This window comes from Pelodiscus sinensis, chromosome 3 (genome assembly GCF_052426305.1).
Source record: "Pelodiscus sinensis isolate ZL-2025 chromosome 3, ASM5242630v1, whole genome shotgun sequence".
Lineage (NCBI taxonomy): Eukaryota > Metazoa > Chordata > Testudines > Trionychidae > Pelodiscus > Pelodiscus sinensis.
This window is the reverse complement of record NC_143054.1, coordinates 125,648,594-125,675,861: the sequence shown is the minus strand read 5'-3', so window position 1 is coordinate 125,675,861 and position 27,268 is coordinate 125,648,594. Positions and strand designations below refer to the sequence as shown.

Genomic DNA, 27,268 nt, shown 5'->3' with positions numbered 1-27,268 from the left:
CACATCGCAATTGCAAATGAAGCAGGGATTTAAATCCCCCCTGCTTCATTTGCATAAACATGGCTGCCGCTTTTTTCTGGCTCAGAGCTTTGCCGGAAAAAAGCACCAGTCTAGACACGGATCTTTCGGAAAATAAAGCCTTTTCCGAAAGATCCCTTAAATAAGGAATAAGGGGGGATTGCAATTGCGATGTGTCTAATTTGCATCCCTTTTATGGAAAAGGGATGCAGTCTAGACACAGCCATTGTGATCTCTAATAGGGAATGACTTAGTTCTTGAAGCACAAGATTTAATATCCCTTCCAACATTTTTGCTGTATATTAAATCAGTTTGTAAACAAGCAGAATGATTTTTACTAATCAAATGTTATGAACTAGATTATGCCATAATTTGATCTTTTGATCAGATGTCACCAGCCTTTCGTATGGGATTTTAGCCATTCATCCAAGCACTAGTTTGAGGTACAAATTTGCAGGATGCTCCTACACACTTTGTGGACCTCTTGAACTCCATTCATCTGAAGAAGTGGGTTGTGCCCACAAAAGCTCATGTTACCATCTACATTTTTTGTTAGTTTCTAATGTGCTGCAAGACTATCCCTTGTTTTTTTTAAGTTTTTCCAGTTACAGACTAACTTGGCTACCCCTCTGAAATTTTGCACAATGGGGGGGGGGGGGGCAGAAAAAGGATGGGTTGGAGACTAATTATCAAGGATCTTCAGGATCTCCTAAATCTAACCATTTCCAAAACTCATCCCCTTAGTGTGCCTTGCATATAAATCCTTCCCCCTCAGAGACAGGAAAGTCCTTTGAGGTCATCTGCTCTTTCAGACAGCAGCCAAGAAAATCATTTAAAAGAGTGTGTGACAGGACCCAGCACAGGCAGCAAGAAGCACCCAAGGGTGGGCTGCATCCCCTAGAATCAAATATGATTTGGGGGGCACTGCTGGCAGCCCAGAGGTCCCCTAGGCAGCCCGGCCTTAGGCTGAGCAAAAGGGAGAAGGAGAAGCAAAAGCTAGAGCAAGACACAAGGAGCCACAATGCCCACACCTCAGCGCCCAGGAGCCACGTGCCCTGGCCAGCACACGAGGCTATGGGAGGCGCCCAGGCTTGATGCGGTGACACCGCCCACCCGCCTCACGTGCCTCGCGCAGAGCGATTGGCCCTGCAGCAGCCCCACCCTGCGTCCCCATGCGCGGCTAGCCACGCCCCCGTCACGTAGCCAGCTGGTCCCGCGACTCCTCCCAACGAGCTCCGCGGCTCGTTCTAAAGCCGCGCACGTGCGCTTTGTTTTGGGCAGAGCCGTTGGGGGCGGGGGTGAGGAGTGCGCGGGGGTGGAAGAGCTGACGACGCGCATGTGCGAAGGAGAGACCACGCCCCGGGAGGTTGGGGGGAGAGAGGGGGAAGAGCTGCGCGCGCGTGCGTAGAAGGGCCAAGTGCGTGGCCGTTCCAAGCCAGTTACCGCTGCGGCGCCTTCTCGGGTCTGGGGGGGGGGAGGGTTTGTAGCGGCGGCCGCTGCTGGGAGTCGCCCCCCGCCCCTCGTACCAGGCGTCCTGAGGCGCCCCCGCCACGCTCCAGCCGCAGGCGTGGGAGGAGGAGGAGGAGGCCGCGGCTCGCAAAATGTCGCAGACAGCCATGTCCGAGACCTACGGTAGGGGCCGGGCCGCGGCTCTGCGCGCGGGGGCCGGGCGGGGCGGGCGGGGCGAGCGGCGCTCGGGGGACTCTGTGGAGGCGAGTGTGGCTCAAGAGGCATCGACTCCCCGGGCCCGCCTGTGCGGGCAGGAGCTGCCTCTTCGCCGGCGGGCTGCTGAGCTGCGCGCTCATCGCTGGGGTGAGACCCGCAGCCTTGTGCCTTGCCCAGCGCTGCCCCCACCTGGAGTCGTGTGTCTAGTTCGCCCCCCCCCCCATAGAAAGGGTGTGGACGCAGTGGAGAGGGTCCAGCGCAGGGCAACCAAAATGATGAGGGGGCTGGAGCACATGACCTACGAGGGGCGGCTGAGGGATTTGGGTTTGTTTAGTCTGCAGAAGAGAAGTGAGGGGGGATTTGATAGCAGCCTTCAACTTCCTCAAGGGAGGTTCCAGAGAGGGTGGAGAGAGGCTGTTCACAGTAGGGAGACAGGGCAGAACAAGGAGCAATGGCCTCAAGTTACAGTGGGGTAGGTCTAGGTTGGACATTAGGAAAAACTATTTCACTAGGAGGCCGGTGACGCACAGGAATGGGTTACCTAGGGAGGTGATAGAATCTGCATCCCTAGAGGTGTTTCAAGTCTCAGCTGGACAAAGCCCTGGCTGGGTTGATTTAGTTGGGATTGGTCCTGCTTTGGTTAGAGGGCTGGACTTGATGACCTCCTGAGCTCTCTTCCCGCCCTGTGATTCTAAGCCTGGCCTAGTCTGGCAGATCCCCTCAGGTCATCAACTGCAGCAGGCCTCTGCCCTTCGCCAGACTCTTACGTTTGTACTTCAGGTGTTTTTGCATCATCTGCGTCTTCAGCTTCCCGGATTTTGCCTGGTCCTTCCCTTTGATGCTCAGTGCAGGCCGCCTAAACTTAGAACGCCTTGTTTAATACATGCATTTGATGAAGTGGGTCTTTGGCCATGAAATCTTATGCTCCGACACATCTGTTAGTCTATAAGGTGCCACAGGACTCCTTGTCGCTTTTTGTTTAATACTGATATCGCTGTTGAGAGTTGATGAGCTATTTGGCTTGGGGAAGTTCAAGCCATGAATCTTAAGAAGAAACTTCCGTTTCTTTGTATTTTAAATGGCTTCAGAAGGAATATTGGCATTTCATTGGCTTAGCAGGAGTTGATGTATAATTTGATGGCAATGCTCAGAGGTTTTAATTAGTATTAGAGCAGGGCTGGGAAAAATTAGGCTCAGGGGCCAGATCCCGCCCACCAAGCCAGCCTGCTGGGACCCTCAGTTATACAGCAGCTATGGTTTAAAGCACAGTCTATGCATCTCTTTGCTACGGAGGGAGGGAGAGACTTCATGTGATCTCCCCATCGACAGCCCAATCCTCAGTTCTTGTTGGCTGGAGACCCCCAGAGATTGGCCTGGGGGATGGGTGCAGTGCATGCCTCTTCCCTGCTCAGGAAGCTGAGGTGGAGGGAACAGCCTGCAGTTTAAAGTGATCTGGGGCTGCAGCAGGTAGAAGCCCAGCCTACCTTGAAGATGCTGCAAGGCTGCTGGATGGGAGACACTTAAGTAAATGCCTCTCAGCCAGAGCCTGCCTCTAGCACCCCAGTCCCTCCTGCACCCCAACTCTCTCCCCCAGGTGGTATCCAAACCATCTGCTTTCTTCTCCTCTCCCCCCCCCCCCCCCACGCCCCAGGTCACAATTCCCTCCAAGAACCTGTACCCCCCCCACACACACACACACACACCTTCCCCAGGCCGGACTCCTCTTCTGCACCCAGACATTCTCACAGACCCTGAACCCCACTCCCCTACCCCAAGTCACCACCCAAACCCTCCTCAATCTGAACCCCTTTTCCCCTTCTCTCGGGTCACAATTCTCTCCCAGACTTTACACCCCCTCCTAGTTCCCTCTCCCAGGCCAGAATCCTCTCTTGCACCCATACTCCCTCCCTTACCCTACACCCAACCCCCCTGACTGAGGTCACAACCCCCTCCTTTGCCCAAACTCCCTCTCAGAAATCACTCCATCTCCTGCACCCAAGTCCCTTACCCTATATACCCTTCCACACCCAACCTTCATTCTAGACCCCGCAGCTGCTCTACAGAAAAGTGTGGCCCTTGACCACTTTCCAAAACCTTGGCGTGGCCCCCCCCCCCAAAAAAATATTATTGCCCACTCTATCATAGTCTTGTGCTAGAGCACGTGTTTATAGTTCAAGTTTGTATGGAGCCTATCTCCAAAAAGCTTAAAATCAAAGATAATGTATGCAAGTCTAGCAAACCATAGGAGGGAATGGAGAAAAAGGACAAGGTAAAAGTGATAGCTTGGCTACCTAAGTATATGTTAGAGAGGCCCAGTTAAGCTAATCGTTACCAATTGCTACCACATGGTCCCCACTCCACACTACAACTGAGGGTGGTAGGGCTCTTCTCCCATCCTAGAGAGGTGAGAGCACAGTTCATGGATGTATTTGTAGTTACCCTTACAATGATGTAAGGAGGGGATCCTCAACTTACAGGACAAATATCTGAATTAGGGATACTAAATCCTGTTTAAAAAGTTAACCAGTTAACTGGCATCCTGCAGGTGAGGAGCTTGGCTGGGCTGGAGCAGGCGTCAGGACGCAAGCAAATGTCTGCTCCAGCCCAAGCCTGCTGTGGACAGAAGGCTGCTCCAGCCCAGCCAGAGCTCTGGTTAACCACTACTGGGTAATAGTGGTATTAGAGTGTAACTGGTTAACCATTTATCCGTTAAGCTGATGCTCATTGGTTAATTGTCATGGTTATACAACTAACTTCTGGGGAAGTAGCTTTGCTGCTGCAGGGCCAGCAGAGGCTGATGAGCCCCACTCCAAGGGAGGCTTCACTACAATGTGGGACCATGTAACTGATGAAAATCTCAGCAGTTATGTGGTTACCTATTTAGCAAACTTAATGTCACACTAAGACAGCACTCTAGGAAAAGCTTCAGGGAGTAGCCAAGTTAGTCTGTAACTGGAAAATATCTTTCATCCCATATGAAAATCAGTATGGTGTCATTTGAACAGTTTCATTTAGGAATTCCGATCAGGGCATTCACAGCTAATACTTGCTTTTGGTATCTTGTTTACGTATATTGATGCCCGTCTCTCTCAGTCAGTTACTAGTTTACAAACTAAGCATGGCCGTGTCTTAAGTCTTCTGTGCAAAGTACACTAATTCTAGCTAGGCTGAGAGAAATTATTTGCAATGGAATGCTTCTTGCAAGCATGTAATAGACTTTCTAGACTGGTATAATATAAAAGAAATAATTGACTAGAAATGGAATTGAGAGCATTAGCTTTCACAGGTACTTTTGGCAGCCAATAAAACACATGGTATTTGTTTTGGTGTCTTATGAATTTTTGTGGCTGTGGTACTTACTTTGGAACTCTCCACTTGTCACAAATTAGTCTATAGGATATAGCAGCGTTTTTCAAACTGTGGGTTGCAACCCCAGGGCGGTCACGAGCATCTTGGGGGGGGGGGGTTGCAGCTAGATTCAGTTTTTTACTTGCAACCCCTCTCTCCCGGGCTGCAAAGAGTGGCGGGGCGGCGGAAGGTAGCCGCTGGCAAGCCATGCACCGTGGCTGGGGCCACGGGACTCCAGGAGCACAGCTCACCTGCAGCAAGAAGCTAGACAGCGGGAGAGTGAGGCAGAGGCCGGCACAGGAGCGGACGTGCGAGGAGCAGGCTGGGGCACGGTTGCTGGGCGACTGAACGCTTACCCGGCTGGGATAGGGCGGGGTCACTCAGGCATTGGGCTGGGGGATTGGGTTGGGGCAGAGGACCCAGAGGTAAATAAGAGCATGTGGGGGTCAGAGGAGGAGGCAGAGGAGATATGGGAGAGGAGAGGAGGAACCAAAGGGACATGGAGCAGAAAAGGGGCACCGAGGAGAAAAAGATGGGGGGGAGGGAGGAGCCTGCATGGGGGAAGTGCGTTGAGGACCACAAACGCTGTGAAGGAACCCCAGGAGGGCAAGGAGTCTGGTGAGAAGGGGGGAGGAAGTAACCCAGGGCAGTGAGGGTGGGGAAGGTGACACACATTCATCTAGCATTTTAGGGGGTCATGATATCACACAGTTTGTGATCCCCTGGGATATAGGTTTTCCTTATTTTAAAAAAAAAAAGAGAAAGGAACTTAAAATGTTTTTCTGAGCATGTAGATGTCTTTCTAATAGTCTGAAATACAGTAATTCCTCACTTAACACATGCCCGCTTAGCATGTTTTCATGATAGCACGATTTTTTTTAAGTAACATTTTTAAACAACATGACACCATCCCTGCAATAATGCTATTTCCTCTAGGACCGGCTGGTGGCCAGCAGCTGCTCAAGGCTTCCCCTGCCGCCCTGCAGAGCTGTGGAGGTTTGCCACTCGCAACACCGTTCCCTGGTGACCCCCTCTGGCCGGACGCAAGGCATCTGTCCAGAGGGGATCCGCGAGTGGCAAACCTCCGCTGCTTTGTAAGGAGGCAGAGGAAGCCCCATGCAGCTGCTGGTAACGGGCCATCTGGGGAAACCCAGCTGCCGGTTGCAAGCCTCCTTCCCTTTCCTTCTCCAGAGCCAAACACATCCCCTCCTTGCTATAACCCAGTCCCCTTTCTCCCCCAACCTTATGTCCTAACAAGTGCAGGCTGGAGCTGCTAGCTCATGTGCACTTGAAACACAACCCCCACCTTTTCTGTTATTTTCAATGGGAAAATTGACCCTGCATAACACGTTTTCACTTAGCACGATCATTTTCTGAAATGTATCTACCATGTTAAATGAGGAGTTACTGTACCATTTTTGAGAAGTAAGGTGGGTGAGGTAATATCTCTTATTGGTCCAACTACTGTTGGAAAGAGACAAACTGTTGAGACCCACACAACTTTTTTTTGTTTGAAAACTTGTCTTGTCAATTGAAATGGGTCTTACTGCAAGCTCCTTGTCTCATATCCTTGTACTGATACCTCTCGACTTAACACTGCATACAACAACTAAAACCATCACCAATGATATATTTAAACAGATGGCCAGCTAACTTGTCTGTCTACTGATTCCAAACTAGTTCCTATGCTTTGAAGTTTCAAAAGTTTTGTTTCCTATCTAGCAATCAGAACCTTCAGATTCTCATTACCTTTTGAATTGCAGGTTGTGCAAAGATCTATGATGCAGAAAAATGAAAATATGGGGAATAGCATATAATGTGATTTCACTATTAAAACAGCACAAAGCTTACTGTACTGACTGTTTTCTTATTAAATTCAGTTTTCAATTTTAAATGAAGCTACTGCAGGATTGTTTCACCAGTACCACAGAAAAGTGCCATTTTGCAGACTCTGAAATCTAGCTTACCATGGTGTATGCAAGGCCTCAGTTTGATCCTGCTTCGGGTGAAATCTTCTTCCTTATGCTGCATTTTGGTCATAACTCAGAAGTATGTGGGAGGCCGCCCCATGTATACTTCTACTGGATTCACTATTGCAAAGAGCCAGGTCCATGGAAAGTGCCTATATTTCAAAACACACACCCCTGATTGTGTTTTGCAGGTTAAAAGTACAGGAGAAATAACATTTTTTGTTTCTGTATATTCAGTAAGGTTCATGTTGCATCATCATAGCTGGAACAATTGTGCTTCTGAACCTTTGAAATGTTAAACTAATGTCACCAATATTATATTTGAGCACTTCTGTAATATAGCAAGTGTTCTATACAGCATAAGAAAAGACTGTCCTAGCCTTTACAATAGGGGTGGGCAATTTTTTACTGTGGGCCGCTTCCAGAATTTTTGAAGTGGCCCACGCATGCCGTGGAAGGGGGCAGAGTCAGGATGCTTCCATGATTCCCCATCCACAGACTGGGGATTGGTCTGGGGATGGAGGAGCATGTGAAGTCTTTGCCCCTGCCCGGTGCCTGTGTCCCTGGTGGTGGGAGGAGATTTTGCTTGCTGCCCCCTACCTTCACATCAAGCAGGGCCTGGGAGCAGGGGGAGCATGCAAAGTCCACCTCTGCCCTGCAAGGGAGCGTTGGACTTAAGCAGCAGCTGGCAGTTGACTGAGTGCTGAGCCCCTTGCAGGGTGGGAGGAGACTTTACATGCTCCCCCAGGCCAGCAGGGCTTACAGGAAGGGGAGCATGCAAAGTCTCCTCCCATCCTACCCCTGTCCTGCAAGGGGCAGGGCAGGAGGAGATATCACACACTTTCCCCTGCCCTTTGGCCCTGATTGGCCTGGGCACAAGGGGAGCGCAAAGTCTCTCACTCCCTGCCCTCCGGTTTGTGGCGCTTAGTCAACCGTCAATGTTGATTCTAAGCACCCCATGCTTCCCCATCCCTAGGCCCTGATTGGCCTGGGGGCAGGGGAGAGCAGCAGGACCTCCACGGGCTGGATCAGTTCCCGTGGTGGGCCGAATTCGGCCCACACAGGCCCTTTTGCCCACTTCTGCTCTACAGAGTACCCATGCTAATTTAACCACGATGTCCCATGATATCTGGAAACATTCAGGACCGGTCTCCATTACAAATACTTACCAAAACAGATGTGCTGGTAAAGCTATTTTGGATTCCCTTAGTGGAGACTCATACCAGCAAAAGGAAGTCTTGTAGGTATAGCTAATCCAATTCTCAGAATGACATAAGGTAACTAGCGAAGGAGTTATTTTTGTCATAGTGACATCTCTCTGCCAGCCAAATGGCCTGTGTACATGAACCCTGCCCCACTACACCCCCCACATCTGACAGGCATAGCTTTTCAACACAACATTGCAGTGTAGAAGTAATCCTACATTTTTCAGATTGGTTCTTGGACTCTAACAACAGCAAATTAATTATATTGGGATGTTCTCTTCCAGCTAACTTTGCTGCTGATAGCATTTTGAAAAAAGGAAGGTAGCTGTTTTGCTAAGGAGATGGTGTTAGTTCGTCTCACAGTCAGAGTAGTTCTAGTAACCTTAATGATTCATGTGTCGGTAACATATCCAGATGAACTTGAAATTAGGGATGTCAATGAGTAGTCGACTAGATGATTAATCGATAAGCCTATGTTTATTGGTTAATCTTGTTGACTACTCGCATCCCTTCCCCTCCCCCCCCCACTGCAACTGTGCTGGGGGCGGGGGAAGAGCTGGCTTAAAAGCTGGGTTTCCTCCCCAGCACTGGCTCTGTGGTGGGTTTCTCTGCCCCTCCCCTCCACACACACACCCTGCGAAGCAGCCTCTGTCTGCAATGGGTAGCAGCCCCTCTGTGTGGGTGGGGCTCCAAGCTCCCTGCAGACAGCAGCTGCTGTGCATCTCCCATACATCTCACAGAGGCAGCAGTGCAGGGAGGCAGGAGCTGGCTTAAAAGTTGGCTCCCTGCAAGCACCGACACCACCTCTTCCGCCCTCCCACAGTGAGTAAACATGTATCTGCTGAAATTTTTCATCAGATACACATTTATACAAACACTCTTTAACATCTCTAGTCCCTAGTAATGTTTAAAAAACATGATTGAAATCATAGAATACTAGGACTAGAAGGGACCTTGAGAGGTCATCGAGTCCAGTCCCCTGCCCTCATGGCAGGACCAAATACCGGCTAGACCATCCCTAATAGACATTTATCTAACCTACTCTTAAATATTTCCGGAGAGAGTTTCCACAACCTCCCTGAGCAATTTATTACAGTGTTTGACTACCCTGACAGTTAGGAACTTTTTCGTAATGTCCAACTTAAATCTCCCTTGATGCAGTTTAATCCCATTGCTTCTTGTTCTATCTTCAGAGGCCAAGATGAACAAGTTTTCTCCCTCCTCCTTATGACACCCTTTTAGATACTTGAAAACTGCTATCATGTCTCCCCTCAATCTTCTCTTTTCTAAACTAAACAAACCCAGTTCTTTCAGCCTTCCTTCTCTAGACCTTTAATCATTCTTGTTGCTCTTCTCTGGACCCTCTCCAATTTCTCCACATCTTTCTTGAAATGTGGTGCCCAGAACTGGAGACAATACTCCAACTGAGGCCTAACCAGTGCAGAGTAGAGCGGAAGAATGCCTTCTCATGTCTTTCTCACAATACACCTGTTAATGCATCCTAAAATCATATTTGCTTTTTTTGCAACAGCATCACACTGCTGACTCATATTCAGCTTGTATTCCACTATAACCCCTAGATCCCTGTCTTCCATACTCCTTCCTAGACAGTCGCTTCCCATTCTGTATGTGTGAAACTGATTGTTCCTCACTAAGTGGAGCACTTTGCATTTGTCTTTATTAAACTTCATCCTGTTTACCTCAGACCATTTCTCCAATTTGTCCAGATCATTTTGAATTATGACCCTATTCTCCAGAGCAGTCGCAACCCCTCCCAGCTTGGTATCGTCTGCAAACTTAATAATCGTACTTTCTATGCCAATATCTAAATCGTTGAGGAAGATATTGAACAGAGCCGGTCCCAAAACGGATCTCTGCGGAACCCCACTTCCTATACCTTTCCAGCAGGATTGTGAACAGTTAACTACTCTCTGAGTACGGTTATCCAGCCAGTTATGCACCCACCTTTTAGTAGCCCCGTCTAAGTTGTATGTGCCTAGTTTATTTATCATGCGAGACCGTATCAAATGCCTTACTAAAGACTAGGTATACCACATCCACTGCTTCTCCCTTATCCACAAGACTAGTTATTCTATCAAAGAAAGCTATTAGATTGGTGTGACATGATTTGTTCTTTACAAATCCATGCTGGCTGTTCCCTATCACCTTGCCACCTTCCAAGTGTTTCAGATGATACCCTTAATTACTTGGTCCATTATCTTCCCTGGCACAGAAGTTAAACTAACTTTTCTGGGTTGTTCTTATTTCCCTTTTTATAAATGGACACTATATTTGCCCTTTTCCAGTCTTCTGGAATCTCTCCTGTCTCCTATGATTTTCCAAAGATGATAGCTAGAGGCTCAGATACCTCCTCTATCAGCTCCTTGAGTATTCTAAGATGCATTTCATCAGGCCCTGGTGACTTGCAGGCATCTAACTTTTCTAGGTGATTTTTAACTTGTTCTTTTTTTATTTTTATCTTCTAAACCTACCCCCTTCCCATTAGCATTCACTGTTAGGCATTCCTTCAGACTTCTCGGAGAAGACTGAAACAAAAGTCATTAAGCATCTCTGCCATTTCCAAGATTCCTATTACTATTTCTCCTTTCTCACTTACCAGTGGGCCTACCCTGTCCTTGGTCTTCCTCTTGCTTCTAATGTATTTATAGAAAGTCGTCTTGTTTCCCTTTATTTCCGTGGCTAGTTTGAGCTTATTTTGTGCTTTTGCCTTTCTAATCTTGCCCCTGCATTCCTGTGCTGTTCGCCTAAATTTATCCTTTGTAATTTGTCCTACTTTCCATTTTTTATATGACTCCTTTTTTATTTTTAGATCATGCAAGATCTCATGGTTAAGCCAAGGCGGTCTTTTGCCGTATTTTCCATCTTTCTGACGCAGTGGAATAGCTTCCTTTTGGGCCCTTAACAATGTCCCTTTGAAAAACTGCCAACTCCCCTCAGTTTTTTTTCCCCTCAGTCTTGATTCCCATTGGACCTTACCTATTAGCTCTCTGAGCTTACCAAAATCCACCTTCCTGAAATCCATTGTCTCTATTTTGCTGTTCTCCCTTCTACTGTTTCTTAGAATTATGAACTCTATGGTTTCATGATCACTTTCACCCAAGCTGCCTTCCACTTTCAAATTCTCAACCAGTTCCTTCCTATTTGTTAGGATCAAATCTAAAACAGCTTCCCCCGGTAGCTTTTTCAACCTTCTGAAATAAAAAGTTGTCTCCAATGCAGTCCAAAAACTTATTGGATAGTCTGTGCCCCGCTGTGTTAGTTTCCCAACATATATCCGGATAATTGAAGTGCCCCATCACCACCAAATCTTGGGCTTTGAAGGATTTTGTTAGTTGTTTAAAAAAAAAAAAAAAAAAAGCCTCATCCACTTCTTCCACCTGGGTTGGTGGCCTGTAGTAGACTCCTAGCATGACATCACCCTTGTTTTTAACCCCTTTTAGCCTAACCCAGAGACTCTCAACACTTCCGTCTCCTATGTCCATCTCCACCTCACTCCAAGTGTTCATTTTTAATATATAAAGCAACACCTCCTCCCTTTTTTCCCTGTATATCCTTCCGGAGCAAGCTGTACCCTTCCATGCAAACTTTCCAATCGTGTGTATTATCCCACCAAGTTTCTGTGATGCCAACAATGTCATAATTGTACTTATTAGCACTTCCAGTTTTTCCTGCTTATTACCCATACTTCTCACTTGTATATAGGCATCTAAAATACTGATTTGACCTTGCCTCCAAGTTTTGCTCTGACCCTCTTTCTCTCTGCTATTATAGTCCACGCTCCCTCCAATTTCCGTCCCATCTCCCAGGTCTCCAAGTTCTCCACTTTCCTGTGGGCTTTGCTCTCCTGTCCCTATCGAACCTAGTTTAAAGCCCTCCTCACTAGGTTAGCCAGTCTGTGTCCAAATGGGGTCTTCCCCCTCCTTGAAAGGTGAATGCAATCTCTGCCCAGCAGTCCTTCCTGGAATAGCATCCCATGGTCGAGGAAGCCAAAGCCCTCCTGGTGACACCATTCTCTCACTCAGGCATTCACCTCCAGGATGCACCTGTCTCTGCCCGGGCCTCTACCTTCAACAGGAAGGATTGAAGAGAATACCACCTGCGCTCCAGACTCCTTCACCCGTACTCCCAGAGCCCTGTAGTCACTCTTGATCTGCTCAGGGTCACACCTCGCAGTATTATTTGTGCCCACATGGATGAGTAGCATGGGGTAGTAGTCAGAGGGCCGGATAATCCTCGACAATGCCTCCGTAACATCTCTGATACGGGCAGACATCATACGTCCCGAGATGAAATGTCAGGAGGACAGATGGGTGCCTCCGTCCCCCTCAGAAGAGAGTCTCTGACCACCACTACCCTATGTTTCTTAATGTAGTGGTGGGAGCAGATCTCCCAGCCTTGGGTGTACGAGGCTTCTCCTCCTCCGTTGTAGGGGGTGATTCCTTATCTCCTATATAAAGAAGAGCATAACGGTTTCCTAGTACAGTAAAACTCCTTTGGTCTGGCATCCAATGCTCCGGCACTCCTGATGGTCCGGCACCATCAGGAACCTGGAAGTGCTCTGGCTGCCAGACAGTTGGAGCTGCTCTGCTCCGGCTTCCCCGACTCAGCCGCTGCTGAAACTGACCAGCAGCTGAATCGGGAAAGCTGGGGGTGCTGCGGGTTGGTCCCGTAGTGCTGCCCCTCGGGACTGCGGGACCAACCCGGCAGCACCCCGGCTGTCCTGTCCCAGGCGTCCCCAAGTCAGATGCTGCTGAAACTGATCAGTGGCTGACTTCAGGAAGCCCGGGGCAGAGCTGCTCTGCCCTGGGCTTCTTGGAGTCAGCTGCTGATCAGTTTTGGCAGCAGCTGACTTGGGGACACCTGGGGCAGAGAAGCTGGGGTGCTGCCGGGTGGTCCGGTAGCGCCGCCCTTCGGCACTGCGAGACCAACCCGGCAGCACCCCAGCTGCTCTTGGGGACGCCTGGGACAGAGCAGCTGGGGTGCTGCCGGGTTGGTCTCGCAGTGCCGAAGGGCGGCGCTACCGGACCAACCTGGCTGCACCCCGGCTGCTCTGCCCCAGGCGTCCCCAAGTCAGCTGTTGCTGAAACTGACCAGCAGCAGCTGAATCGGGAACGCCTGGAGCAGAGCTGGACTATTGGAAGGGGGGACTATCTGATAATCTGTCACTCTCTGGGTCCTAAAGGTGCCGGATTATCAGAAGATTACTGTACTGTTTTTAAGAACTGAGTTTTTCTTAATTTATCATTGTAGGTGACGTTATTATACTAGAAACTTATTTATTCCCTACAAATTGACTTATATATTTGGTTAAATGCATCTTACTTGAATTCAGCCGTTTTATTTGTGCTGTTTATGCCACAGTGTTTTCTGGACTCTAACAATCATTTTGTGAAACAGTACATCTGGAATTGAATATACATTTAGTCCAGCATGCTAGTGAATTTCTTGTTAGTTACAAATCACAATGCTTCATTTTCTCTTGACTGTCTTAAAATTGGCTTTTTCTGTGTTCTCTGGATGTAAGAACTAGTGAAGCTGATCAGTTTTCATTTGTTTAAAATAAATCCTCTCTTGTGCTATGGGGTGTGAAAATGTTACTAATTCTAAGTAATATCACTTCTGCATTTAATAAGAACTAATTCCCAGATCTTTGAGTATATGACTTTCGTTCTGACTTTAAAAAAAGTCCTCACATGTAAGAACTGTGTTGTAATGTCCAAGCAACTTAAAATGACTCCATCCCCTATTTATTTTGGAACTGGACTTTTAATAACTCCATACATCTGAAGAAGTGGGTTATACCCAAGAAATCTAATGATTCCATCTACATGTTTTGTTAGTCTGTAACTGGAAAAAACTTTAAAAAATTGAATAGTTTAGCAGCACCTTAAAGACTAACTCGGCTAACCCTTGGAAGCTTTTCAAAATAGTGTTAGGGCTCTCATTGAGAGAAATGAGGATTCCGGAAAAACAAGAACATAGCTTTGTGGAATACTAAAAGACCACCTACCTTTGGTGTTGGTTTGTTTTCTCCCTGCCTCCCCGCCCTTCTTCGCAACGGCCCTCTTAATCCAGCTCTTCTGCTTTTTAACGTATCTATCCTTGTAGCTCCATAAACAGTGCTCTAGCTTTAACTCCTTTATAGATACTCTTTTCCTTACGTTTATGGCCGTTTTTCTAAGTTTCCTATCTATTCTTCCTCTTTAGAATAACAGCTGTTGGCTGACTGAAGACTTTTCTCCTTACCATTACTTTTTCTGTTTACAATACAAAAAGTGGATCCTAAAGCAGTAGTAAATGTCTCATAGTTGGTTCTTTCAGTGTTCATATTTGTCTTTTTTTTTATTATTCTTCAGATTTCCTGTTTAAATTCTTAGTTATTGGAAATGCTGGAACGGGCAAGTCCTGTTTACTTCATCAGTTTATTGAGAAGAAATGTAAGTAATTTATATCTGGTCATAGTGATGTCTGTTTCACCGTATGGTAGTTTTAAAGCTCTGTCCACACTGGCACCTACTTTTTCCTACTAGCAACATTTCTTTAACCTGTGCAGATAATGTTTTGTCTGAGAATTGTGTTCAGAACCATGTTCTAAAACTGCGCTGTAGTCTACAGCAGGAGATAATCTATGCTCTAATGCACAGTAATTCATGTTCACACTGTCCAAGTAAGCCATACTAGGGCATGCTAGTAGTGAGCATTTAAGCAAAGTAAAGCTACCAAGTTTCTGATGCCAGAATGGACTGCGCTAACACTTGTTAATACAATAGACAGATATACACTCATTTATGTTCAGTGGCAAAAAATTGCTTTAATACAGAGTTAAAGTTGCTTGTTGGCATGTCATTCCTGTGCAGAATATTGAGTTCTGAAAACCAGCAATGCTGCCATACGCCCCATTAACATGCATATATTTACTCTGCCAACTCCAGTTGCTGAGCTCTTTGCTTCCTTTTACAGCCTCTGTTTTCCCCCAGGATTCCACTTAACGGTATTATAGAACAAAAGGGAAGAACAGATTGTCCATATCCTCTTCAAGCAATGTCTTATTATGCACAGTGGCTCTTGGCATGGGGGAGGGATAGCTCAGTGGTTTGAGCATTGGCCTGCTAAACCCAAGGTTATGAGTTCAATCCTTGCGGAGGCCATTTGGAAAAAAAAATTTGTCAGGGATGGTACTTGGTCCTGCTGTGAAGGCAGGGGACTGGACATAATGACCTTTCAAAGTCCCTTCCAATTCTAGGAGATAAGTAATCTCCATTAATTAAGGTTCAGGAGGATCTAGATCCTGACATACATTCACACTTAGCCAGCTCCTCAGAAAGAATAGCCTACATATTTCAGGGGGCTGAGAGTTATGTCTTCCTCACTTAAGCCCCGGATCTCTCACCACCCCTACCATCCCATCTTCATATTTCCCCTCCCTTCAGTGCAGCCCCAATCCTGCACTGTTCCTTTGTAGCCTTCACACATTCAACACCTCTCCCCCAGTAGTTTGATCCCCTCCAAAATGAAACTGCTTCCCTTATTGTCAGGTCTTGTCTAGTCTTAAAATGCTGCAGCAGTGAAGAAACTACCTACACCAACGGGAGGACTTCTCCCCTTGGAATAGATCAGGGTGGGCAATAATTTTTGGTCAGGGGCCACTCCAAGATTTTGTAAAGTGGTGAAGGGCTGCACTTCCCTGTAGAGTTGGTGCAGGGTCTAGGATGGAGGCTGGGGCGCAGAAGGGTGCATGAGTTAAGGGACTGGTGTGAGGTCTGAAAGGGAGTTTGAGCAAAGGAGGAGGTTGTGATCTAGGTTAGGAGATTGGAGTGTAGGATCAGGGAGGGAGTATGGGTGCAGGAGAGGATTCTGGGCCAGGAAAGAAGTGTGTGGGGGGGGGGAGAAATAGGGTCTTGGGTGGGAGTTGTGACCTGGGGGGCAGAGCAGAGGGCTTGGATGGTGATCTGGGGAGGGAATTGGGGTGCAGGAGGGGTGGGGGGCCAGAGGCAGGCTCTGGCTGGGAGGAGCTTACCTAAGTGTCTGCAGGCAGGCTGGGCTACCTAACTGCTGCAACTCCAGATCACTTTAAATTGCAGGCTTCTCCCTCCGTGTGGCTCTCTTCCCCATCTGGGAGCTGAGTCTTGCACTGCCGCATCCCCCAGGCCAATCTCTCAGTTCCTATTGGCTGGTTGTTTCCAGCCAATAGGAGTTGAGGATTGGGCTCTCAGTGGGAAAATCACATGAAGCCTCCCCCTCCTTCTGTAGGAAAGAGCTGCACGAACAGTGCTTTAAACTGCAGCAGCTGTATGAGGGTCCCAAGAGAGTGGCTTGGCAGGCTGGATATGACCCCCAGGCCATGTTTTGCCCAGCCCTGGCATAGCTACATGTAGAGGGGTGGGGGGTGGATTATCTATGTCAACAGGAGAAGTGCTTTCATCAACATAGTGTTGTTTACACTTAGAATTAGGTACATAAAACCCTGCTGGCTCAGGAGTATTGATTTTATAGATGTTTTCCTTTTATACAATCCCTGAACAACATAGTTATAGTGGTACAAGTTGCTACTGTAGAACAAAGATATGTCTACATTAGTAGATTTAATTTACACTGGCATACAGCTTCTGCAGCAATTGCATCATTTGTGTGTCTACGCTTTGCTCGTTGTGTCAGCAAGCATATGCTCACCAGGAGCTTTCCTACTGTCTATGTAGGTGTTGTGGGATATTTTTGCAAAGGCAGTCAGTGTCAGTGTAAGCAGTGCAGTGTCTAGCTTGGCACTACTTTGCTCTGACATGAGCTTTAACTCTCTGTGCCTTTCACGGAGATGGAGTGAAGCTGACAAAGTGGGTCAGATACAATGGTGGATGAAACTTTAGTGTAGACGCTTATTAAAGTTAAATCAACATAAGCCACCTATAGTGTAGGCCAGGCCCAAGCCTCAAATTGCAGCAACTTCCAGCCTCTCAGTTCAAAACTCTTTTGTATTAAGTGGGGAGTTATGATTATGTTAATTGAATGGTGAGTTCACAGGCATTGAGGTCTGTGACTCATCCATTTCTAATATCTCTGTTTAAGGGTATAAGGCAGCAGAAGTAACCATTTTGTTAGGGTGCTATAACGTGGGAACCTCTTGGTCAAATGACCCCAAATTTGGATCACAAACACTATCGTGTGTCCCCATGAAGCATACCAGATTTTAGAGTAATCTAATTAATTTTTAGAGTACTTACAAGAGACCAGTTTAAAGCATATGGGTGATAGCTATGGAAATTCTGATGATTTACAGTGTACATGTTCCAATACAGAAAAAACAGAAGTTTGATCTCTAGCTCAGGACATTTAAAAAAAAAAAAACACCCACTTTTCTTTAAAAAAAAAAAAATCACTCTTTGGGGAGTGAAATCTCTGGAACTCTAGGCTAAAATTACTCCAGATTTGTGTGTCCAATCTTACCTGCTCGTGCACACCAGAATTCAGAGGAATCTTCTTCTTCTTCTTTTTTTTTTTTTTTTTTGCACAGATGTCGAGTCAGCCTTAGCTATAAAGGCACTCTTATGCCACTATGAGGGAAGGTAATGCATAATGCTCTCGAAGCATTTTACAAAGATGAGAAGGTTTTATTGCTATTTATCTAGATGGGCAGCCAAAGCAGAAAGAATTTAGTTTCCCAAGGACACCTAGAAAGTCTCAATATTTAGTCTCTTGCTGTGACTGATAGACAACCCTACCTTTCATGTTAAGTAGCTGGCAGATATTTTGACGCTTGTTGTGGGGCCAAATGTTTCACTGGTTTATCTTACATTTATCGGTTTGAGTCTTGCATTCCTTATCACAGGGGTGGGGAACCATCCGGCCCTTGGCTTGCCTGGATCCAGCCCACAAGGCTTGGGGCTTCCCTTCCCCCAGCATTGAAGAGCTTGTGCTGGCACTCCAGCCCTTCTGCTGTCCCTCTGCGGCCTGGCACGCACAAAATCTACTAGTCCAGGCCTCTCCAGGCTCTGGTGTGCAAAGGGAATGTGGAAAGTGTCTTTCTACTCCTCAGTTGGGGGCCACATCAGTGAAGTGGATTGTGTGTTTTTTTGTGGTTTTTTTTTTTAAACTTCTCCCTTGTGTGTGGCCACTGACTGTTTTTTTTTTTTAAAATTTTTTTTTTCCTGTTGGTCAGCAGCCTCCGATCCAAAAAAGGTTCCCCTCCCCTGCCTTATGATGTTTAAACAAAAGAATTGAGATTCTGAAACATAGAAGTATGCATCATGTACTGTTTATTTTGGCTAGTTAATGAACTGTTTTACTTCCTGTGTGACCCATACAGCACTCATATGGACCCATAATTATGCACTGGGGCGTGGTCCTATGCTTAAGCTTTTACTTTATGGCAAAAGAGAGCCTGCGTATTTGTGGACAAGACTGAGTCCTTTCTGTTCTACTATTGCAGTGAATTGCTCAGTTTTTAAAATGTAGAGCCTTAGTAAACAGACATTAAAATTATTCAAAAAATTGCTAGTGAATTCAGTATTACAAAGTGGCTTTCTTTTAAAAAAGAACCTTTCCTGCAGTGGTATTTTGAATTGAGCAGTGCATTCAAAAATGTTGAGGGGAAAATGTGTTGCTGACACTGAATATGTGCTGGATTATAGGTAATTCATCTGGTCCTTTGATCAATTTGTAACTTCATGGCTACATCTGAAGAGTTTTGATCCAGCCTATAGAGAGAGCATATGCTTCATGGAAGGGGATTTATTTAGTATTTGCAGTAAATGGTAGACATCTATTTTTAATGGCACTTTTGCTGTCTCTGCTCTTGCCTTCACAATGAATGAATATGTATTGAAATGTTTCCAAGTTCAGTAAAAGCATCTAATCATAAACATGAAATGTTCTCAAAATACTAAATCTGTTTTTTCTTTCTATTTTAGTCAAAGATGACTCAAATCATACTATAGGAGTGGAATTTGGTTCAAAGATAATAAATGTAGGGGGTAAATATGTAAAGTTACAGATATGGGACACAGCAGGACAAGAGAGATTCAGGTATTTTTTTAATTTACTTTATTACAGAATATTTAATACTAAATTGGAGATGTAGGTATTATGGACCAAATTCAGCCCTTATGTAAATGGGTACAGTTAATACCTGAGTTTTTGGAGTTGTATCTGCTTATGTCATGACTCGATCTGTTCCACTGAGCCAGATCCACAACTTTTTTAAACTGGCATAGCTCCATTACCTTCAGTAGAATTATGTTTACTTGCATCATCTAAGGTTCTGGCCTTTTGTTTTTGATACAGATTTGTGACGCTGTGAAACGTCACTCACATGGTCAATTGTAAGTGTGCTAACTAAATTCAAATATGCTATCAAATTTTGAGTACTCGGATTTGTGTAGAAAACCTCTGACTGGAACAAGGAAATGCCAGCCACACTATGCCAATCAAAATGTACAAGAAAATAATTTGTATTCCTTTAATCTGTCATGAAAATAGTTCTAGTCCAGTTGTCAAATATGTTCATAGTCTGCAGAATACACTTCTAGAGAAACTGAATCATTTAAGTGAGTAGAGCGAAGTAATACCCTTCACTTGTCAAAACCAAAGCACTAACGTGCCTTTTACAATATATTGTACCTATATCAGCATGTCTAGGGCAAAAATCAGAGTTATTTATTATCTAGTACACTGTTTCTCAACCTTTTTTATAAAGTACCCCTTTAAAAAAAAAAAAGGTACCGCCATTACGTACAGTTTTCAGACACACAGCATTTTTTGTCTACCATTGCAACACATCTGTTTAAACAACTTAACAGGCAGGCAATGACATTTTTGGGTGTAAAAAGTACAAAAATAATAAAGCACTGTAAAACTTAAAACAAAAATGCAGCTTTCTCCAAATTTTAGTTGTGTTGACGTACCCCCAGACTTCTCTTGAGTACCCCTAAGGGTACTTGTACCACTAGTTGAGAAACACTGATCTAGTATATTCCAGGATCCCAATGGAAATGTAGGTCCTGAAAGCTTTGATGCAAATTTTTGAATGAACCTCTGTCTAAAACTACTGAACAATGAGTTGCATCTACTACAGTATTCTTTAAATAGAATGGTTGATAAAAACTCCAGTTAGAAATTCTTTTAGTTGTTCAGGGCTAAACTATAGCTGAGCTACATCTGGATGACTTTATTTATCTGGTGATATTGCAACTTTTTTTAATGTCCGAATCAGTGGACTTGCATTGTAGTGTGGAGGGTTAGTGGAACTCTGGTTAGCAGACCCTGGTTTGTAACTTCAAGTTGGAATTATTGAATTCTTGGACTCCAATATCTCCACTGAATAAAGCAGGCCCAAGTCCAACCACCCAAATCCCGGATTTTGTAGCACCCTCACAAAATGTGGCTGCTTTAGCCTGTGTATGATACAACTTTGGGGAACTTCCCTACCCACCAAATTTGATTGTCTAGAGCAGGGGTCGGCAACCTTTTCGAACCAGAGCACCAAACTACATCAAAAATCAGAACAAGTGGTCAACAAAAGAAAATATACAATGTAATATTATTGATAATTGACCTAATCGTTAATAGCATAAATTAAACATTGTACTCATAGACTTTATTTAATGGGACTTCTGCAGCGGCATCTTTTCACACATTTCTTTGTTCATGCACTCAGGCTGTCTTCTGTCAATATTATGTCAGGAGGCTGGTGATGTGGGGGTGCAGAAGACTGGGTTAGTGTGTACAAAGGCCTGAGGGCAGGAGATTGAGTGTATGATGGACTCAGGGCACAAGGTTGGGATGTGTGGAGGTACAGGAGTGTTATGGCAAGGGACTGGGGATGTGGAGATATGGGGAGGTTCAGGTTAGGGATGTTAAATATAGGTTAATTGAATAGTTGAGTAACCTTATGAATTCTTATTGGTTAAAGTTGACTACAGGCAGTCCCCGGGTTACGTACAAGATAGGGACTGTAGGTTTGTTCTTAAGTTGAATCTGTACGTAAGTCGGAACTGGCATCCAGATTCAGCTGCTGCTGAAACTGACCAGCGGCTGACTACAGGAAGCCCGAGGCAGAGTTGCTCTGCCCCGGGCTTCCTGGAATCAGCCGCTGATCAGTTTCAACAGGCTGAATCTGGACGCCAGTTCTTACATACAGATTCAACTTAAGAACCCCAGGCGTCCCCAAGTCAGCTGCTGCTGAAACTGATCAGCAGCTGATTCCAGGAAGCCCGGGGCAGAGCAACTCTGCCTCGGGCTTCCTGTAGTCAGCCGCTGGTCAGTTTCAGCAGCGGCTGAATCTGGATGCCAGTTCTGACTTACGTATGTCGGATCCACAGTTACGAACGGGGTTTGCTGCCCGTCTCCCTGGTCTGCTGGAGACCAGCAGACCAGGGAGACAAGGAGCAAAGCCGCGGAGCATGCCGGCAGCGGGACAGCCGCAGCGCGTCTGGGCTGTCCGCTGCCCGTGTGCTCCCCGGCTTTGCTTCCCGTCTCCCTGGTCTGCTGGTCTCCAGCAGACCAGGGAGACGGGCAGCAAACCCCGTTCGTAACTGTGGATCCGACATAAGTCGGATCCACGTAACTCAGGGACTGCCTGTATTCTATAGTCCCCGGGTGTGGGGCCAGCAGCCACTGTATCAGGGGCAACAGCGTGGGTTGTCAGGCAGGAGCTGGCCTGCGAGGGGAACCAGTTTAAAAACCAGCTCCCCTCACGGACTGGCTGCTTATTGCCCAATGCTGCTGCCTTGGATAGAGGCAGCAGCACGGGGTGGCAGCAGCCCCTGCTTAGGGAGGGTCTGAGCTCCTGGACCTGGCATGAGTTAGAACTGAGCTGGGCTGCCTGCCTGCCCCATTCCTAATACAGTTTAAATGCAAGGCTGCAGCATGAGCCAGGACTGAGCTGGACTTCTGACTAGCCTGCTAAAAAAATTTACTGGTGCAGGGAGGGAGGAGAGGGAAATGCGTTTAGTCTATAACATTAACCTATAAGCTTTCACTTACCAGTTAAGCAACTACACTGTTACATCTCTAATTTAGGTGTATGATGGACTCAGGGTTGGTGTGTGCAAGAGTGTTATGACACTGTGGCCAGATGGGATCTGGGTCGCTATTGTGGGCTTGTTGGCCAGGCTTCATTCTAAAGTGAAATATTATGGCCAACAGTTTCAACATTGTCCTGATTTATGGCAAGGGTGGGGAACCTTTTTTGGGCCAAGGGCCACTGACCCATAGAAAAATCAATAGTGGACCACACAGTGAGAAGCAAAAAAATCCTCGAAAAATCTCCTGCCCTCACTGATGTGACTCCCACCTGAAACAACACCTCTCTCCCCTGGTGCTCCAGCCTCATAGTGGGGGCAGGGAGGATTGACACTCAAGGCCCCAGGCCAGATATACTCTTCTGGGGTTCCAGGGTTGGGCCAAAAATGAACAGTTAAGTGTGTGGGACAGGGCTATCAGTGAATGGGATAGGGATGGGAGTGCAGGATCTGGGCAGGAGGAGGTGGTATGTAGGAGAGGGTGAGGGTTATGAAGTCTGGCCAGAGGGCAGGGAGCAGGATCAGGAAGGGGGTGTCCAGCCAGGGGGCTGAGGATAAGGAGGATTGAGGACAGGGAGTGCCTGGCCAGGATGCTGGGGGATTTTGGCCCGGGGCAGGGGCTGTCTGTCCGGGGGGTGGGGAGGGGGAGGGGCGCACTTGTTTGCACACTGTGTGGCAGGCACTGTGTAACATCCAGGAAGGATTTGCAGGGGAAGTCTCCAGGGAAGTGTTTCCAAAAGGGACGAAAAAGGGTGGTGTGCATGGAGCCATTTTGGCTGCTTGTTTCCCACATGTGGAGGGAAGGAAAAGAGCAGAGCGGAGACTGACTTTTTTTGCTCTGCTTGTTCCCTGCATGCTGGATCCAGTGCAGAACCTTGGGGCTTTCTTCCCCTGTCCCCCCACCTCAGGAAGCTGGCTGACACTCCAGTCTTGTGAGGGGAGTATAAATTTGTAGCACCAGCATGGGTTTCCTGCTCCAGGAGGAATAAGGGGGACTGAGTTGGGCTCCCAAAGAGTCATATCAGGCTCCCTAGAGAGCCATATTTAGATCTGAGCCATAGGTTGCTGACTCTTGGTCTAGAGGGCAAAGAAGGTTGGTCCATGGGATTGTGAAATATTTTTGGCAGACTCCCAGGCTACGTCTAGACTTTTTGCAGAAAAAAGCACTTTTTGCGGAAAAGCATCCTTACCAATCTAGACGCAGTTTTGCACAAGAAAGCCCCGATCACCATTTTCGCCATCGGGGCTTTTTTGCGCCAAACAATACCGCATTGTCTACACTGGCCCTCTTGCGCAAAAGCATTTGCGCAAGAGGGCTTTTGCCCGAACGGGAGCAGCATAGCATTTCCGCAAGAAGCACTGATTTCAGACAGTAGGAAGTCAGTGTTCTTGCGGAAATTCAAGTGGCCGGTGCAGACAGCTGGCAAGTTTTTCCGCAAAAGCAGCTGCTTTTGCAGAAAAACTTGCCAGTCTAGACGCAGCCCCAATGTCTGATGGGGCTGTGCCTTCCCTGCATAGCAATAGGGCTTGATCTGTAGGGTCCTAACTGGGTTAGTGCTATTTGTATGTATGCAACAGAGGAAGTTAGGCTTGAGCCAGCATTCAGAACCTGGATTTCCTTGCAGACAGTGTAAATTATTATAGCCACTAAGAGCCTCTTAGGAATTCCTCCACTGAAGGTCATACAAGACAGATCAAAAAGTAAGAGAAATTAATTTTAAAGCTGAAGCCTCCTGAGAATGTCCCACTCCAGGGCAATTGTGATAATCTGAGGTGCATGAACAGTTTCCTAGTTTAAACAGGCAATGCCCTACAGTAGAGCAATCTTCCATGGAGCCACATCCCAAAGAATTTGGGGCTCCATTGGTCAAACCAACAGTTCACAATCTAGTTGGAAATAACTCGGTAATCCGTGCAGATCCAAAACGCAAGGGAAAGGGCTTCCTTTAAGAAAGTGCTTAATTAATAGCTTAAGTGTCTGATTTGTTTGAAAATTAGCCCTGTGTAGAACACATCATGGTAACCCAGATGTGAGATGACAGAGCATTCTGGGAGCATAATTGTGTAATTTAAAATTCCCTTTCAGGTCTGTAACAAGAAGTTACTACAGAGGTGCAGCAGGTGCTTTGCTTGTCTATGACATTACCAGGTAATAAAAATTAATCATTTCTGGCTTCTTCTTTAGGATTTTATAATTCATTTGGTAATAGATGCAGTTAATTATTCAAATGTTTTTCTTTAAATTCAATATCTGGTGGCTTATCAATAGAAGTGACAGGAGGAGAAAGACCTAGTTTGTTGGTCAGTCACAGGATGATTTAATGTGGAATGGTTTTGAAATAAGGCGAATGTGCTCCTAATATATATCAGGAAAGCTATTTCCAGAGCAACAGAAGTATTAATGCTATTGTGCAAAACTTTTCCATTAAAAGCATTTGCGGAAAATCATGCCAGTCTAGACGTAGCCTAGTTTACCAAGCCCAGGGTGTCAGAAGTAAAGAGCAAAATTTAACCCTTTGACTGGAGGAAACAAATTTCTTTCCTGGAAATCTGACTAATCCGTGTGCTGGCATGGAAACTCCCCTTGTTCTCTCTGGAGAAAGTGAAGTGTTTGGCTGGATCCCCCAGATTTGGAAGATACAGCTCCTGATGTAGTACTACAATTACTTCTGTTCTTGGCTTTGCCTTTTTTAATTTTAGGGTTCACTGAGATTTCTTGGCTGGTAATGAAACCCAGTTCCCAACAGTGAGTCAAATAGCTATGTTAACTTTTATAGGCATTGAGTTTTTAGGATTGAATGTCTTCTCCCTGGTGATGCTCTGTAACTAAATTCTTGTGGCACACCAGTCTGATCAGACTGTAACTTGACTGTTGTATATCGTTGAAAATCTTTAGGTGTTCTTGCTTAATATGGCAGTCAGTAGGTCCTGTAAAAACAACACTAAACTAGATAGCTAATCAAAATGTTTAGCTAGATGAATTTGTATTGCTATAAAAATGAGAACATATATCAAATGTTTTATTTCATTATACTTGACTAGCAGTTTACTGGTGTACATGTGAGTTTCCCCCTTCCCTCCAAAAAAAAATACTACTAGCCTAAAGCTCTTGTGCCAAACTTCATTCCAAAGTGAACTCTTATTACTGAATTATAAACACTGGTAAAAATTTTCACAAAAATAAATACTGATATGACTAGTGTACAAAACGACTAGATGACTCAAAGCAGTAACTTTGTTGTGTGTGAAATATGGATATATAATTGGAGTGAACTGCCACTTTTATTTCACAATACCCACAAGCAAGGATATGTTGGTAAGCACCCATTGTTAAAGCAAGCATCCTACCCTGATAGGAGGTATGAAATAAAGCTTTGAATGAGAAATTGACTAGACTGCTGTACACCTCCTGTGCTTAAATGGCAAATCTAATGTAATCCTCCTGAGCATTATCCTGACACTTAGTTTCTTCATATAGTGAGACTGCAAAGGGAGATCTGGCTTATTGGCTCCAAAGATTCTGGATGGCTACGTCTACATTGGCCCCTTTTCCGGAAGGGGCATGTTAATTTCACGAGTCGTAATAGGGAAATCCGCGGGGGATTTAAATATCCCCCGCGGCATTTAAATAAAAATGTCCGCCGCTTTTTTCCGGCTTTTGAAGTAGGAATAAGATCCTCTGGAAAAGGGCGCTTTTTCCGGAGGATCGGGGCCAGTGTAGACGCTCTTTTCCGGCTTTTCTAAAAGCCGGAAAAAAGCGGCCGACAGTTAGTGGCAAAACAGTGATTAAGAGCAGCATTTATTCCTCTGCATTGATTCCAAGGGCAGAGCTTCAGCAATTTTTTAAACATCACACTCTGCTCAGTCTTGAAGAACCTTCAGTCTGAATAGGGGCTAGCTTGTTCTCCACTAACACAAAGGATACTATGTTCACTACTATGTCCTTGTGAGCATACCAACCTCCCAAAGGACGCCTCGGGTAAGTCTTTAGGTAATGGAGACAAAAATATCCAACTTCATCTGCTTCCTCCTGTTTTAATCAAAGACAGCAATACCAACACTAACAGGTTCTCCTTTGGTGTTGGAAAGGAGGATACTATAAGCCACAAATAAAGATCAGGAAGACCAAATTATTTTCTGGATTGGACCTAAGGCCACAGATTCGATCTGAGGTCCAAGAATTATGAACCAATAAGAAACCATATCTCCCTTTAACACTTCATTTTGATCCCACCTATATTATATTTAGAATGTTGTCTGCTTATCCCATTCCAAAGTGGGCATTTGGAAATAAAGTGGATGTGTGAGTCAATTCAAATACTTCACACCCTCCTTTCCTAGTCACATAGCAAGAGAGACTTGTTTTGATAGAAGTGGTTTAGTTTGTTTTTGTTTGGTTGGTTTTTTTAAAAGACATTCCACTTCACACTAGGGATGTGACCGGTTAGCAATTACTCAGGAGCAGTCCATTGCCTGCTGTGGGCAGAGAGCTGCTCCGACCCCACGGGGCTGCTTGCTCCCAGCCCACATAGGCTTGGAATTGGTAGTGTTGCATGGGAGAGAGGAAGCAGCAGCGGGGGAGGGCTGCTGCCTTCCGGACTTGGAGCTTGCCACACCCCTTTCCCCCCCCCAACTGCTGTTTCTGCCAAATGTGAGCCTGTTGACTCCCAGCCCACAAGCCTGTGTGGGATGGGAACCAGCAGCCTCTACCCATACACACATGCTATTGCTGGTTTCCACTCCATGCAGGCTCGGGGCCAGCAGCCCCTTGGGCTGGAGCAGTTTCTGCCCACAGCCCAGGAGCCACTCCCTCCCCACCCATCCCCATTTAATCGTTAACCAATTAAGCTTATGGTTTAAGCCATTAACTAATTAAACGGGATTTCACGTCCCTACTTCACATGCTTTTCCTTGGACAGGATGCCAGAACCAACAAGAAGTGACAGGTGTCACGTTGCTTAATGCACTATCACTTACTACAGTGATAATACCTTCTTGATTATGACAATCTTGCTGCCCACTGAGCTGG

The 27,268-nt window shown here is 46.1% G+C and overlaps 1 protein-coding gene across 1 annotated transcript in view; it reads left to right on the top strand.

Annotated features, from left to right (window-relative positions):
- The first annotated feature begins 1,388 nt into the window (after positions 1–1,388).
- RAB4A (RAB4A, member RAS oncogene family) overlaps positions 1,389–27,268 on the top strand; it is a 38,747-nt gene continuing 12,867 nt past the window's right edge. The window contains exons 1-4 of the mRNA XM_075924731.2: positions 1,389–1,650; positions 14,584–14,664; positions 19,129–19,243; positions 24,326–24,388. Coding sequence (XP_075780846.1) covers positions 1,620–1,650; positions 14,584–14,664; positions 19,129–19,243; positions 24,326–24,388 — 290 coding nt within the window. The 5' untranslated portion in view covers positions 1,389–1,619. The remainder of the gene's footprint in view (positions 1,651–14,583; positions 14,665–19,128; positions 19,244–24,325; positions 24,389–27,268) is intronic.